General features: G+C 43.3%; 1 protein-coding gene across 1 annotated transcript in view; it reads left to right on the forward strand.

Annotated features, from left to right (window-relative positions):
* The window catches only part of SUDS3 (SDS3 homolog, SIN3A corepressor complex component), a 42230-nt gene extending 36042 nt beyond the window's left edge, over window positions 1-6188 (forward strand). Inside the window, exon 12 of the mRNA XM_032241174.1 lies at window positions 2503-6188. Within this exon, the coding sequence (XP_032097065.1) occupies window positions 2503-2601 (99 nt within the window). The 3' untranslated portion in view covers window positions 2602-6188. The remainder of the gene's footprint in view (window positions 1-2502) is intronic.
* The last annotated feature ends 8983 nt before the right edge of the window (window positions 6189-15171 follow it).

Raw genomic sequence — 15171 nt, forward strand, 5'->3', positions numbered from 1 at the left:
CATCTACTGAGAATGGAGCTTGCCTGTGGAGCATATTCCCTTTTGGTTTTGTTTCTCTAGAACTTTCACACGTACCAATAGATTGGTTTCTTGCTGTGAGGATTGAATGAGGCACCTGGCACAGGGTCTAGCACCCAGTAAGTGCTCTCTAAATGAGTGCTGGCCTGAACCGACCCACTCGCCACTTGCCTGCCGTCTCTTGCAGCTGAGGTGTCCTGTTGTGCCTCTGAACAAGTCGCCAGGCTCATGCCCTTGGTTTTGGTCTCCTTGAGACACTCCTGTAGGATGAGGTCTGGTTTAAAAGTCAGCTCAGAGGGTTATACCTGAGGATGATGTGACTGCCCTGTGAGTTCTCCAAGTGGTCCTTCATTAGGAGTATGTCAGCAATGTGTACTTAATGTTGTTAGTTAAAAAGTTTAAAACTTTAATAGCTGGATTGGCTTGATGTTTTATCAGTCCTCAAATGTCTGCAAAGAAATTGATATTTATGTGTCCACCCTCTGTAACTTATTCGTGCCATTGCACAGTAAATCTAATGAAACTGGATTATGAAATAACTTAAACCTCTTCTATTCTTCCAGCTTCCTGAATTGAAAATGCCCTGAAGTGTGACTAGTTTGCAGAATGATTGTTTACTTAGAAGTTAGGGAGAGCCTTCTAGATAAATGAATGCCATTCTTCTCTGGGCTGAGGATCTGTGTGAGTCCCCTCAAGCCAAGTCAGAACCAGAACAGGGAATCGAATAGACCTGTTCCTTAGCTAAGAGGTGTCACAATTTCATGATAAGCATTTGCACCTGGCTGTCTGGGTTGTTCCACAAAGCACATGGCCTTCTAGTACCTGACCCTAACTTCAGAACCAGTGCATTAGTCTCCTCTGTGATACCTCAAGATTTTTCAGAAAAATAGAAATGCAGGTTCATTTTTATTTCTCTCTCTCTGCTGACTATTGTCACTTCTTGACATAATAGTGTTAGTGAGATCTAACAAAGAAACAGTGACACTGAAACATGTCTCCTGGAGGGGAGAAGCCTCAGTGCATTGAAGACATGCAACTCTGGCAATGGGGAAATGAGAATATCTTGGAAATGTTCCAGCTCATTTTTCAGATCAAATCCTAGGTGACACTAGAGCTACTTGGCTTTAGCACAGCTTGACTCCGAGCAGGTTTGGTGGGTGGCTCTGAGTGTGTTGATGACTCCCTGACTTAGCCTTTCTTGGAATCAGTTTTTAGTTTAAAATGATTCTGCAAGGTCCTCTGGAGGCTTAGCTTCATGTGAGGTCTTTAACTTTTTAAATTTTTAAGCCAGTGTATTTGACTTTTAAGTCTCTCTACTGCTGAATAATCACATTAAAGAAATTGAGATGAAACTGAGAATGAGCTTTTTTAAAACCTGAAAATTGAGTCCAGGAAGGAGGAGATACGTCTGTAAACTCGTATATATGGGTGAGATGTAGACCTTTCAGAAAACTCTGCTTTTGGCTCCATTTAATTGCATGTTACAGAAAAAGAGGCAAGAAGAAGCCAGAGACTGCTTTAGTAGAGAAGAGCCAGGGGCTTTGATATCAGGCGCCAGAATTCACATCGTGATAAGTGACTCAGCCTTGCTGAGCTTTGGTTTCCTCTTCTTTAAAATGGGGCCAATAATAGTACTTATTTCATAGGATTGTCTTGCAGTTGAAAAAGCTCAGCTTGATGAGCACGGTGTCTGGCACAGTCAGAGCCCAGTGACCCTGACTCCGGGTCAGGTGACTGGCAGCAGCTCCCATTTCACCTATGGCTTTAGAATGCCCCTTATCTAGTGCATTTGTCAGCCCTGGCAATCCCCTGTGCAAGAGCTCATTCTCAATTCTACAGAAGAATGCATCTGCCCTGTAAAATGCACTCTAATCTGATACCATCTGAGGTAGAGGGGTATGGTGAAGAGGGAAGGACTCTCAGAGGTGCTTCAGCCTTCTCATGATCCTGATTGGGCCTTAGCTCATTAGTGGGCATTTTTCTATTGTTGGTATTTGTTCCCCCCTTTTTCTGCACCACCATTAGCCTTCATTGCTAGGAAATCAAAGTACTGAAAGGTTCTATAATATGGAAGTCCCTTGGGGCGAGAAAAATACTTCCAAATTTGATTGAAAGTTTGTGTTTATGAATAGATGTCTCTTGAGTGTTGATAACACTGTAATCAAACCAAATTTAAAAGCATCTTTAAGATCAAGGCAGAAATGGAACCCAAGATTGCTGTGTTTTCCATTTTTGTAATCACGGGTGTGAGAGAGATGGCTGATAAATGAGTTCAAGGCCGATGCTGGCTCCCAGCGGCAATGCCTTAGATGGCCGGAGGCCAGGGGTGCTTGTGAAGCCCTCGCAAGTTGAGACAGTTTATTCCAGCAAGAGGCTGCTGGTTTTCTGCCTGCGTCTAACTTGTGCAGATATTTTGATGGTGCAGAGATTTGCTCTTCTATATTTCTTGACTTCTCATCTCTCTCCCTTTTGTCTTCGCTGCAGATCTGGGTGAGGAAGACAAGTGACAGCACCAAGATGAGGATCTACCTGGGCCAGCTTCAGCGGGGGCTCTTCGTGATCCGCCGGCGCTCGGCTGCTTGACTCTACAGTGCTCTCCTCTTGACCCTTTTTCTGGAGTGGTTTTAATTTTTGTTTTGTTTTGTTTTCTTCTTAATAGAAAAACATTAACTTACTGGGAATAGCTACTTGGCCTTGGAAATGGAGAGCACTGTCCGTGGATTCCTTAAGGCACTTTTGTGGCCGGCCACTTCCATCTTTGTGTCAGTCTTTTCTGCCTCAACTTCTTCCAGACGTCAGTCACCTTGAGAGTGTTTTACTTTCAGGAGTATTGGGGGTTTGATTTACTTTCCTTTTATTTCTTTATTTTTTGCTTATACTTGTTTTTTGAAAACCTCCTTTGCGTTTGAGGGGACAGCCGTTTTGATTAATTATCTTTAGGTCTCTCTACCGTAGAGAAGAACAGGAAGGGATACACTCTCCAGTGCATTTAATGTTTTGAATCTGATTAGTGGATCACGTAGCTACTTTCCTTGTCGAGCCCAATTCACTATTTCACCAGAAGCTTGGGGCAAGGGTCCTAGCAGAAGGAGATTAATTCTCCTGGCTCTCAGCCTTCTTGGAGAAATAAAGGCTTTGTGTAACATCTGGCGCATGCCATCCATTCCACTGGCCGAACGGTGGGAAAGCTTGCTTGGGAGACGATGTGCACTGAAGTAAATGGGGTTGGGGAGGGAACGTTTCATATTTATAATGTGCTGAAGGTACCATATTTTAAGTGTTATTTAATGCAGGCGATTAACTCAAACATTTGTTCTAGCTTAAGCTGGAATAAGAAGTGGTCATTTCAGAAGTTTTCATTTGTAATTCCTTCTTCTCCCTTGTTCTCAAGTAGGTAGTAGTTGTATGTGCCATGGGCTGATTATCTGGGTGATCTTACGGGTGGGAGGTGAGATGGATAGTGCAGTCATCAGTGATCTGTAGACCTTCATGTACGACTGAAGTTTTGCTCTTGTGGCTGTTGCCATCATTACACATTGGCCGTTCCAAATCTGCGGAGAACTTTGTTGTCAGGCCCTGAGCACTCACAGTTTCCCAGGGGATTTGGCCCAGCTTGAAGACAAAGCTCTGCCTTGGCTGCCTCTGAACTGACACCCTCCCTAATGAGTCCTGATAAAACAGCCTTTCCTGCATCCTCCCCTTGTTTCCGTGATGGGAGAAATGATTCATTGGGTGATGGGTGTTGGGGTTTTCTATACTCATGTTGCCATCTTGAGATGTTTAAAAAATTTGGGGTTAGAGCAACTGTTAGCATCTCTATGGGCAATCAGTAGAACTTACACATTCTAGGAAATCTTTCTTTGTAAGTAATTCTCTTGGTCTCAAGTGATTCTCTTCATGTCTCTTGATGTACATACCCCAAAGCAGGTTGGGGGGCTGTGATGACAATTAAATCACCTTCTCTGAAGTTCTGGCTCCACAGAGACCAAACCTTACTGACTCAGAGTAAAGACTTGTACAGGTAGATTTTTGTTTTAACTTACAATCCATTTTTTCTTCTCACTTTTTCTCCTGGTGTTGGACTCTTATTCAGAAAACAGGATAAATGACGCTGTTATCAAAAGTTGCCTGGGCGTTCTGTTTCTTCTCTGCCCTCCAGCCACCACTGCCATGACGTTTACCATAGTGCACCAAGACCACGGTGAACACAGGCCTCACCTGTACTTGTTTGCTGGCCTTGGCTGTGAGGCAGGACGTCCTTTGCTTGAACTGTTGCACATGGTGGGGTGTGTGTCACGTCGCATATCATGCAGCTGTTGGTTTTCATCTAGTGCCCTGTGATGGAAATCAGATATAGTTCATGTATTTTGTCATTGAAGGTGGGTATTTTCAGTGGTCCTCTTTTTTGTCCTCCTAAACAGTACACCAAAGTTTGTTTTTATTGTTGAGGATTGTGTTGATAACCACTGGGGTTCTGCACTGAAGCAGCAAGTCGCCTCTTTTCCTGGCCTTCTCTGGTGGGACCTCTGTGCTTTTGTGAAGCAACTATTTACTTGAAGACCAGGGTATGGGCACTTTTGCCTTCTCTCTTCTCTGACTTTTGAGGGCATTGAGGCCATTCTTAATTGTGGTCTCGACTCCACCACTGCCCTCTCCTTGGTGTCCTCACAGCCCTTAGTTGGGCCTAGTGAAAATGGAGGCAGGTGTGAAGTCCACTTATGACGCATCATAATAAATCACATTTCTAATCCCAGAGGACTTAATCTTTCATTATGTCACCCCAGAGGTGGAAAATCAGTGGTTGAACTGTTCTGACAGGCCTCAGGGTGACAGGAACAGAAGCAGCCTTCCTGTTAGTTGGGGGTACTTCTGTGGTGGGCAGAAGCCTGACTCAAAGGGGAGACAGACTTCGAGGCTCGTAGATGAGGCGGTGGCTAGCTTCTAGCCTGGGTGGCCATTCTTACTCCAGAAGGCCTTTGTCTCTCACTAGACCCCAAGGCACCGAATGAATTGCCAAGTTTAAACTGTTTCCTGCAAGTGATTACTTTGAACAGGGTTGGTCCAGACCCTTCTGATCAAGAAGCTGTGCATGTGTGACGTGAGAGGCATCTGCCTCGAGTCTGTGTACAGTGATTGCTGTGAGTGTGTCTCAGTATTCATTTTTACCTCTGCTTGGGGGTTTCGTGTGTTTCCCTTCCCCCATGCCCTGCCCACCCCCATTTCCCTGAGCCAGTGTCCTCTTGAACAATTTCCAGATGGATTTCTGTAGCTGTACCAAAGCCAGGGTGTTTTCATTCATGCAGATACCAGTATTTGTAGATGTCTAACTTAACTTTTCTTTTTGAACTTCTAATTGGGGCCAGTGTAAGATCGATTCCAGAGGCCGATCTGCAAATCAAGCTTACGTGCATTTGTGTATGAGACCCTGTGTTCAGGACTGGGTGGCTTTTCTAAGAAATACGGGGTTTAGAGTGGGGTTGACTGTATTTTTTAACCAAATGCTGGAGAGAAGATTCTATTTTTTACAGTTTTTTGGTTTTGGCTTCCTTCTAACATTTTCTTTTAGCCTTGAATTTTTACTAAATAATTTCCTCCTGATTAAAACTTTTTTTCTCATCTGGGAATTTGAAATCTCGGTGCTTACTATGACACCAATTTTTCCAAAGAGTTGAAATCACTTTAATGCCGGAACATGGTAAATTTGCAGCCATTTCAAGCAGCTGGTGGTCTTTTTTATAATATCATTAACGGGTACCATTAAATATTCTGAGAGGTGAATGTAAAATATAAAAGGTATAGGGTTTTTGTTTTTGTTTTTTTTTTTTAAATAAACTTTCAAAAAGAAAACCAGCATGAAGTCTGTATTGTATCCATTGACTTGATAAATGATAGAAATTTATGTTAGTTTTTTGATCCATTGCTTATGGGGAAAGGAAGTTAGGGCAGAGGAAGGGATATTCTAGACGTTTAATTCTCAGTGAAGAGCAAGATACAGAATGATGTCAGAAAGGCTCATACTCAGTTTTGTAAAGAGTCAGCTAGGGGTGTTGACCCTTAAATGTTGTGCACTCTTTCTTGTTGCAGATAAAAGTAATTAAAAATCGAGTAAATAAAATGGATCTTGGGTGGAGAAAACAACCTTGAAATAAACTTGTGACTGAGGATACTGTTCATTTGGCATTAAGGAGGATATTGTTCCTGCCTCTTGAGATCAGTGCCTACCAATCTTAATGGTGGTATTTGTACTGCTCCTGGGGTCAGCTGACAAGCCTTCGTGCTGCCCCAGGTGACTAACCTGGCGGACCTGTGACCCAGTTGTGGCATCCCTTTGGGAAACACTGCTTCATGCTTTAAATGATGAGGAGGGGTGGTTCCTGTTTTTAAAATGTTTTAATTATAACATTCAGACAGAAAAGTGCACTAGTTTTGATTGTAGAAGTTGTTGAAATCTCTCGACATGAATTTATCCAAGTAACTGTTACAGCATTCAGATCAACAAATAACATTCCCAGAACCCACAAGCCCCATAGACTTTCAGCTACTCCTCCCGACTAGTTTTCTGTTTTAAGTACCCTAACCTTCAAGCTCTCGAGCTGCTTCTAGAGAATAGCCAGGCGCCTGGTGTAGGCTAGGGATTGACTGGGAATGCTAAGAGCTGGCAGCAAAGGATATGACTATGGGGAGGGGAAAAACAGATTCAGGTCAAACTGCTCACCCTCCCTGTTCCCAAGATGAATGGGGCTTGCCCTTGATATCACAGAATCTACCTTTTCCTGAGTACTTTATGCCAGGCACTTTCACTAATCTTCACAATCTGTGAAAGCACTAACTGCCAAATTTAAGGCTGGCTCAATCTAAGCCTTAGTTCTAGAAAGCCAGAGCTAAGCACTGTGCCTCATACATAAATACTCTGTACATGTTAGCAAATGGTACTAGGATATGATGTGCAAAGGCAAACTGGTGACTAATGGTCTGGGTGCTGGGCCCTTCCCTGTGTTACCTCATTTAAGCCTCAATAAATTACGAGTACACTGCTGCTCTTACCAGTATTTAGTTATTATTTTGGTCACCCACGAAACAAGCATCTCACTGGTTTTTAAAGAAGGAAACCGATTCCTTGAATTGGAGGTGATTCTCCAAGGGCACACAGTGCAAACAGTCTGGATTTAAAGTTTCTAAGCCAGGTTTCCCCTACCACTACGCTTTGCAGTCCTTCCCTGTCTTAATCTGTTAAAATTACATTCAACATTTCCACCTTTCTGCAAGTTTTGTTTTTTTTTTTTTTTTTTAAATCTGCCTTCACCTCCTATACACACATACTCCTAAAGCAAAATGCTAGAAGTACAAACACTATTTGCTACGACCCTTTTCCCTGCCTGATAACTCTGTGTTTCTCTCTTGGCAATATAGTTGAGCGTCACAGTGACCAGCCAAGAGCTTGCTTTCTGTTGATAGTGCATGAGTGCAACCATCCTAAAAAGGAATGGAAACAGCTCATTGGTCTTGATGAGAACTGCTTTATCCAATAAGCAACATGAGTGCCTTTGGACAAAAACGTGTATCAGTATATTTTCAGATAACTTCCTACCCTGCTTTATGGAGTAGGAGCCATTGAACTGGTTTCTAAAAATGTAGATGAGGAGTTCGGCATTCTGCATCTTGATACCGTGATGTCAGTGGATGTTTTCATGCAATGTCCTCAGGTAGAGGAACTGTAATGGAAGAATACCTCAGCTCCATGTCACCTGCTCCAAAGCTGCTCAGTTCTAATTGGCGACCTGCTTACCAACCAAACAGGGAATGTGCAGTCTTTGGGCAGAGGCAGGAATGAAACCAGTTTCTGTCCCCTTTCACTATCGTTAGAGGAACTCCAGGCCCCATCCTTGGGAAGGCTAAGCACTTTTTCTGCTTTTAAAAGGAAAGCGCCAGATGGAATGAGCTAGAAACACATCATTTCACTCTCCTTGGACATAATATGGTGAGGAATACATTTGCTTTGGGAACTTTAGTATTTACCAAAATAGATATTTTCTTGAATAACTGATTATTAAGACAAAAAGATATGTTTAGGAGGATCCCTAGAGGAGAGAGGTAGATAAGAGACAGCGTAGGTACCAAGATGCTTAATCCCTTTACTCATTTTCTCTAATCTGTGTTTACCTGATTCCCTGAAAGATACAGATATATAAAATGACATTCACTTTGCTGATACGAGAAGACCAATAACTGGAATCTTAAAGATTGTTTTTAAGAAGCTGGAAACTCAGCGGTGTGTTATGTTTTTCTATAGGCTGATGCTCAAATCTGTTGGCATCATCTCTCTCGGCCAGTGGTGTGGACTTGCAGGGGGTTAAAATAGGTGGCATTCCCAGAGCCAGTTAGGAAAACAATGCCCAGGTCCTGGGATTCAGCAACACCAGGTTGGAACAAGCGGATACTGTACAGTACATGGTAGCAGGCCCCTACAGGTGATCAAGAATGCCCGTTATTTCACCACTGATTATTTTCATAAGTGTTTTGAGTGTTGACTGAGATGCAGGGCGGCATTATGGCTAAGAGCAAAGGCTTTGCAATCGGGGTTTGAATCTGGCTTTGCTGTTTAGGTGTGATGTCAGGCAACTTAATTTCTTTGAACCTCAGTTTCCTCATCTGCTAAATCATATCTACTTCAGATATGTTTTTGAGGATTCTAATATTAACACGTATAGCCCCAATTTCCTTCTGATAGGAATACAATTTTTAAAAATGTTGAAAACATAGCACCTACTGTGTTAAGTATTTTATTAACTCACTGAATCCTCATGACAACCCTATGAGGTAGCTCCAATTATAGTCCTCATTTTGTAATTGAGAAAATTGAGAAACAGACAGGTTAAGTAACTTGCTCAGGGTCACACAGCTAATAAATGTCAAGCCAGGATTCTGAGCCCAGGCAGTTACTGCCAGTCTATGGAGACTGTCCCTGCCATTGCAGATTTGTCTGCTTCCTGTCTGGATGCTGGTCTGAGTACCAGATCCTTGGCAGTCAGAACTGTTTCAGGATGCTACTTTAGCTAACGACAGACGATGAAGGTAAAGCTGCTGGCTTCAGAGACCATGCTAAGCGTCAGTTCCTACGAATGGGTGGGGACTGCCCCATGTGCAGCAGTGAGAAGGACTCTGAAGCCCAAGTTCCAGTGTAGCAGGAAACAGTGGCTCAATCAGTTTCTTCTGCAGTGAGCAAGGGAGCCCATTTACTTAGTGTTCTTGATTTAGTTTGAACCCTTCATTTGAAGATGAAAACAGCTGCAGCCCAGAGATGTTAAATGACTTTCCCTTGGTCTTAGGGCTGTAGTCAGTACTACGGCTGGAATATGGTGGGGACAATCATTTGAGGACCTCTTTATGCCAGGCTGGGTGCTGGAACGCGTAGTGGACAGCTCCTGGGATGTGAGACTTTCACTACTAAAACCAGAAAGTCCCAGGCATGCTGGGACAGGAATGCCCTCACACTGCCATGGTTCTGTGTTTGTCTTTGCCTCTGTCCGTGCCTGCGCAATGGAGGTGATGAGGGCCCTGAGTTCGTAATCCCCACCCAGCCACTCATTAACCTTGGGACATTTACTTAATCTCGATGTGCCTCAGTGTTAGTGTATTCACATCCCAGTGTGCCTGGGACTGTCTGGTTTTAGTACTGAAAGTCTTACATCCCAGACACCCTGTCAGACCTGGGCAAGCTGGGACGGTTGGTCACCCTACTCAGTTTCGTCTGTAAAATGGGGGTGACAACCGCTACTTTTTCACAGATTTGATTTGAGGATTAAATACTTTATTATGGATAAAGTACTTAGAAGTAGTGTTTGGGACATAGTCTTTTCTCTATATATATGTATATACACACACGTACGTGTGTGTATGATATATAACACATGCACACGTATATATACACACGCACATTTTTAGAGATGGGGTCTCACTACGTTGCCCGTGCTGGAGTGCAGTGGCTATTCACAGGCACCATCATGGCTCACTGTAGCCTCAGAATCCTGGCCTCAGGCGATCCTCCTGCCCCAGCCTCCCAAGTAGCTGGGACTACAGACAATACATATTTATTTTTCCTTGTTATTCTTTTTTTCATTATTATTGGAACAGTGTTTCCACCACAGAAGGGATCCCTGGAGACCTTCACTCTTCTCCCAAACAAGACCGGGGACATTCCCATGATCACCTTTTAGTCACCTGCAGCCAATTTATTGGAGTGTTTCATCTACTTGAAATAGCAAATAATTGTAAGCTTGAGGAACACATTTGTCATTGCATTCAGTTCAAAAACCACTTATTAAATTCTATTGCATGTTAGGTACTGTTCTAGGCTCTTTTGGGGGATTCAGAGAAAGCTAGGCAGGCCTTGAGCACTGTCTATGACCAGGAATGGGAATTCCATACAGAGGAAATGGCTTGAGCAAAAAGACAAGTAGGTATGAGGCATGTTTAAATCAGATAGTAGCATGTGTTCAATACATCACAAGTCTTGATTTTTTTTTTTTTTAGATGGTCTCACTCTGTCACCCAGGCTGGAATGCAGTGGTGCAATTTTGGCTCACTGCAACCTCCGCCTCCTGGATTCAAGCAATTCTCCTGCCTCAGCCTCCTGACTAGCTGGGATTACAGGTGCCTACCACCATGCCCAGCTAATTTTTGTATTTTTAGTAGCGGCAGGGTTTCACCATGTTGATCAGGTTGGTCTCGAACTCCTGACCTCATGATCCACCTGCCTTGGCCTCCCAAAGGGCTGGGATTACAGGCATGGGCCACCGTGCCCAGCCACAAGCTTTGAACTTTAAAAAAAACTTTAAAAACTGAATAGGGATTCAGTTATCTTTTTGCCCTTTCCCTTCAAGGACTTGCCTTTCTTTCCTTGCTGCCTCTCTCCTTTCTTCTCCCCTCTGTGCACACCCTGCTTGCTCTTCTTCCCCTTTCTGTCGCCAGTGCAGTGGCTCGTGGCCGTCCTGCAGTGACGCTTTCCAATTTCACACTTACATGCACCTGAAAGTATTCATAAACTAACTCATGTAAAACCAGGAAAGGGCAACGGCACACATTCCTGTCAGACAGTAATTTTACCTGACTCCCTTTCTCCTGCTTTGACCCGTCCTCTTCTCTCAAACATGGTCCTTTGACCTTCCCAGAAGTGAAAGCTTATGGGGATCCAAGCATGGTGGAGCCCTGCAGGCATCTTAGGAAGGAATAAGGGCTCACATTGTTTGAGCACTTAACGATGCGTTTGGGTGAGTGCTCAGTACTTTTCACACATTATTGTATGTAATATACTAAACTGCCATGTGATGTGTGTCTTCATGATTCCCATTTTACAGATGATGAAAGTGAGGCTTGTAGAGGGAAGTGTTCACCTCTGCACCATGTTCACACATTTCCTTTCCCCTTTGGCTTCCCCCATCCTAATAGAGATGGCCAAAGCAGAAAGTACTCTTAGTTGTCATCTTAGCCAGCCCCCTCCTTTTTCACATTTGGAAACAGGTGCCAGGAAGGGAAGGAACTTGCCCCAGATCACACAGCTGATTAAGGGTAGAGCAGAAGCTAGAACTCAATTTTTGCAACTCTCAATTTAACAGTCCAAATGGAGAAAAAAAATCCAGTTGTGAGACGCAGAGGCAGGGACTTGAGACAGGTTTGAATTTGGATTGAACTCTGCTGCTTACAAGCTGTGTGAACTTAGGCAATCACTTAGCCTCTTGGGACTCCAGTTTCCTCATCTAGAAAGTGGAACTAATGATAGTAAAGATTTATTGTCAAGATTAAATGAAGTCATGCAAGCAAAACAGTACCATAACTACTGTGCTCCAAACAAACTGTAGGTCACTTGAGCGCTTTAGAAAATATAACCTGGCCAGGCGTGGTGGCTTATACCTGTAACCCCAGCACTTTGAGAGGCTGAGGTGGGAGGATCACTTGAGCCCAGGAGCTTGAGACCAGGCTGGGCAATATGATGAAACCCTGTATCTACAAAAATTATCCAGGCGTGGTGGTGTATGCCTGCAGTCCTAGGCACTCAGGGCCTGGGGTGGGAGGATTGCTTGAGCCTGGGAGGTCGAGGCTGCAGTGAGCCATGATCACACCGCTGCACTCCAGCTTGGAAGACACAACAAGACTCCATCCCCAAAACCAAACAGACAAAAAGAAAATGTCGCCCACACTGCTGACTGCTGTGCCGGGCTGCCATGGTTCTCTCAGGGTTTGCCTACCTCAACTCCTGCCCCACCTGCTCAGGCAGGTCCCATCGTGCCTCAAGGATAAGCCCATTGCGAACTTCCAAGAGTTTCCCCATTCAGGGAAAGCCAACAGAAGCCACTAGTCAAGTGGCTTGACTAGTTCAAGGCAGGCAGATATCCAGGCCCCTGTTCTGCACTTTGTTATCCTTCTCAATAGAGAAGAGTTTGAATTGCTGCCCGTCTGGGTGTGTTGAGATACCCACTGGATTGCGAGCCGGAGAGGACAGGAACTGAGTCTTTTTGCTTTTCCTCCAAATCTCCCAAGACGAGTACATTGTAGGTATCACATAGCCTCTCGGGGCTCCAGAGCCCCGAACTGAATGAAGGCATGGTTAGTTACTGCCTCTTATTCTCACTGCAGCATATTAATATCTTTCTAAATCATAGTAATGTGAAAACTACCCAGAAAGTCAAAAGGTTTCACAAAGTTGGCCATAAAATGGAGTAGCCTCTGCCCTCTGCTTTATTTCCACCTCGCAGAGATTATTTTATCTCCTTTAGCTGATTATTTTATCTTTTAGCTGATTATTTTGGTATTATCTATTTCTGAATAGTCTGTTTTTTATTAAAGCTAGATATTTCAGTTCCAGGCATTATCTACTAAATTCCCATGGTGGGAGTCATCCTTCTCTCTCCCAATATAGTTATTTCATAATTTTGATTAGGTCAGTATGTTATTATGACTATGTAAACGCGAGTCGCAGCTGAGCCATGTTGTAAGCTATGATTGCTTTATCTTTCCTTGACAGCATTCCCCCCAGGAGTTAGTAACTGTCTTGTATTTTTTTTTCCTTTTTGTTGTTTGCTTAGTTTTCTGTGTACTTACTACTAAGTCAACCTTAAACTCTTCACCAAGTGTCCAAATTCTCCTCCTAAGGCATCCTGATGCACCAGGTATTCCATCAATTTTGTTACCTTGAAAAAGCTTCCTCCCTGAGGACCCCAACTCGCTCTACGCTGGACTGGTTCCTCCTGTTGTGCACATAGCTGTCACTCTGGAGTTCCTGCACCACCATGCTGGAGATCCCCTTATGCCTTCTTTGAGTTTGAACCTTTCATTTTTTGTTCGTCTTCCTGTTTCTCTACTTTACTCCCCCATTTTGTTAAAGCACATTTCCAGCAACCTCCCAAGCAAGATTGAAAGGACCTTCATTCTATTATTCTAAGTGCTTGACACTTAAAGTATATTTTAACCACCCCACCCCTTCCTTTACTTTCATTTCTAGAGGTTCCTCATGCTGTTCATTCATTATTCTTGGCATTCTCCACTGTCAGTCTTAAGACGCAGATGTTTGCATGTGTGTGTGTTTAATCTACTTTCCAGCTACTAAAAGTTGGTTGTTTCTTCTGCAATGCTCTTTATTTTGATGGGTTTAATTCTAGTCTGGACATAATTTTTCTTCAAGATTTTGAAGACATTGTATATTGCTTTTAGCTTCCAATGTTGCCCTTGAGAAGTCTGAAATGATTCTGACTATTGATTCTTCTAGATGACTTCTTAACAACTCTGGAAGCTCATAGCATTCTCAGTGTTTTCAAGTTTCATGGTGGTGGGCCTTGGTGTGGGTCCACTATGCTAAGAAGTTAGGAGGTTTTTCATTCTTTCTTTTTATCATCTGGGGATAATCAGTGCTTATGAGGGTTTTTCAGTTCTGGAAATGCATGCTCTTATATTCTGGGGGAGAAATATATATAAAGTGATAGCCAGCCTCCAAATGGCTTCCAGTGATCCTGCCTCTGGTAGTAATACCTTTGTGCCGTTTACCCTTGTATTGGGCCAGAGTTCATCTCTGTGACCAACAGCCTACAGCAGAAATAATAGTATGTCACTTCTGAGATTGGGGTGTGAAAGATAGTGCAGTCTTGGATCACTTGCTTTGGGGAATGCCAGCTACCGTGTTGACCATGCTGCCCTATGGGAGGCCCATGTGGCAAGGAGCTGAGGCCCCCTGCCAATATTCAGCTGGTAACTGAGGCCTCTTGTCAATAGCCCTGTGAGTGAATCATTTTGAAAGTGGATTCTCTAGCCCTAGTCAAGCCTTCAGATGAAACCACAGCCTTTGCCAACAACGTGACTGCAACTTCATGGGAGATCCTGAGCCAGAACTATTCTAATAGGCTGCTCCCAGATTCCAGACCCTCAGAAATTGAGTAACATAAAAAATATTGTTTTTATAAGCTGCTCAGTAATTGGACCAATTTGCTATGCAGCAGTGGATAACTAATGTAATAGATAATTACATTTTCTCTGTTCTTACATTCAAAATTTCTGTTACTTGGATTTTATACTTCCTATAACAGTCTTCATATATTCTTTCTTATTTTCCATCTCTTGGTATTTTTACTCTACATTCTGGGAGATTTTCTAAATTTGTTTTTGTTTTTTGTTTTTTTGAGATGGAGTCTTGCTCTGTCACCCAGGCTGGAGTGCAATGGTGTGATCTTGGCTCATTGCAACCTTCACCTCCTGGGTTCAAGTGATTCTCTTACCTCAGCCTCCCAAGTAGCTGGGATTACAGGCATGCGTCAGTACGCCCAGCTAATTTTTGTATTTTTAATAGAGATGGGGTTTTACCATGTTAGTCAGGCTGGTCTCAAACTCCTGACCTCAGGTGATCCGCCACCTTGGCCTCCCGAAATGCTGGGATTACAGGCATAAGCCACTGCGCCCAGCCCTAAATTTTATTTTCTAAACCATTTACCAAGTTTTACCTGTGTTCTTGCATTTAAAATTTTTTTCTAAGAGCTATTTTTGTTATCTGATTTTTATCCCCTCCTCCTTTTTTAAAAATAGTATCCCATTCTAGAGTTTCTTTTTTTTTTTTTTTTTTTTTTTGAGACGGAGTTTCACTCTGTTACCCAGGCTGGAGTGCAATGGCACAAT

The sequence above is a fragment of the Sapajus apella genome, unplaced genomic scaffold (assembly GCF_009761245.1).
Source record: "Sapajus apella isolate SASKATOON/1434 unplaced genomic scaffold, GSC_monkey_1.0 scaffold2, whole genome shotgun sequence".
Taxonomy (NCBI): domain Eukaryota; kingdom Metazoa; phylum Chordata; class Mammalia; order Primates; family Cebidae; genus Sapajus; species Sapajus apella.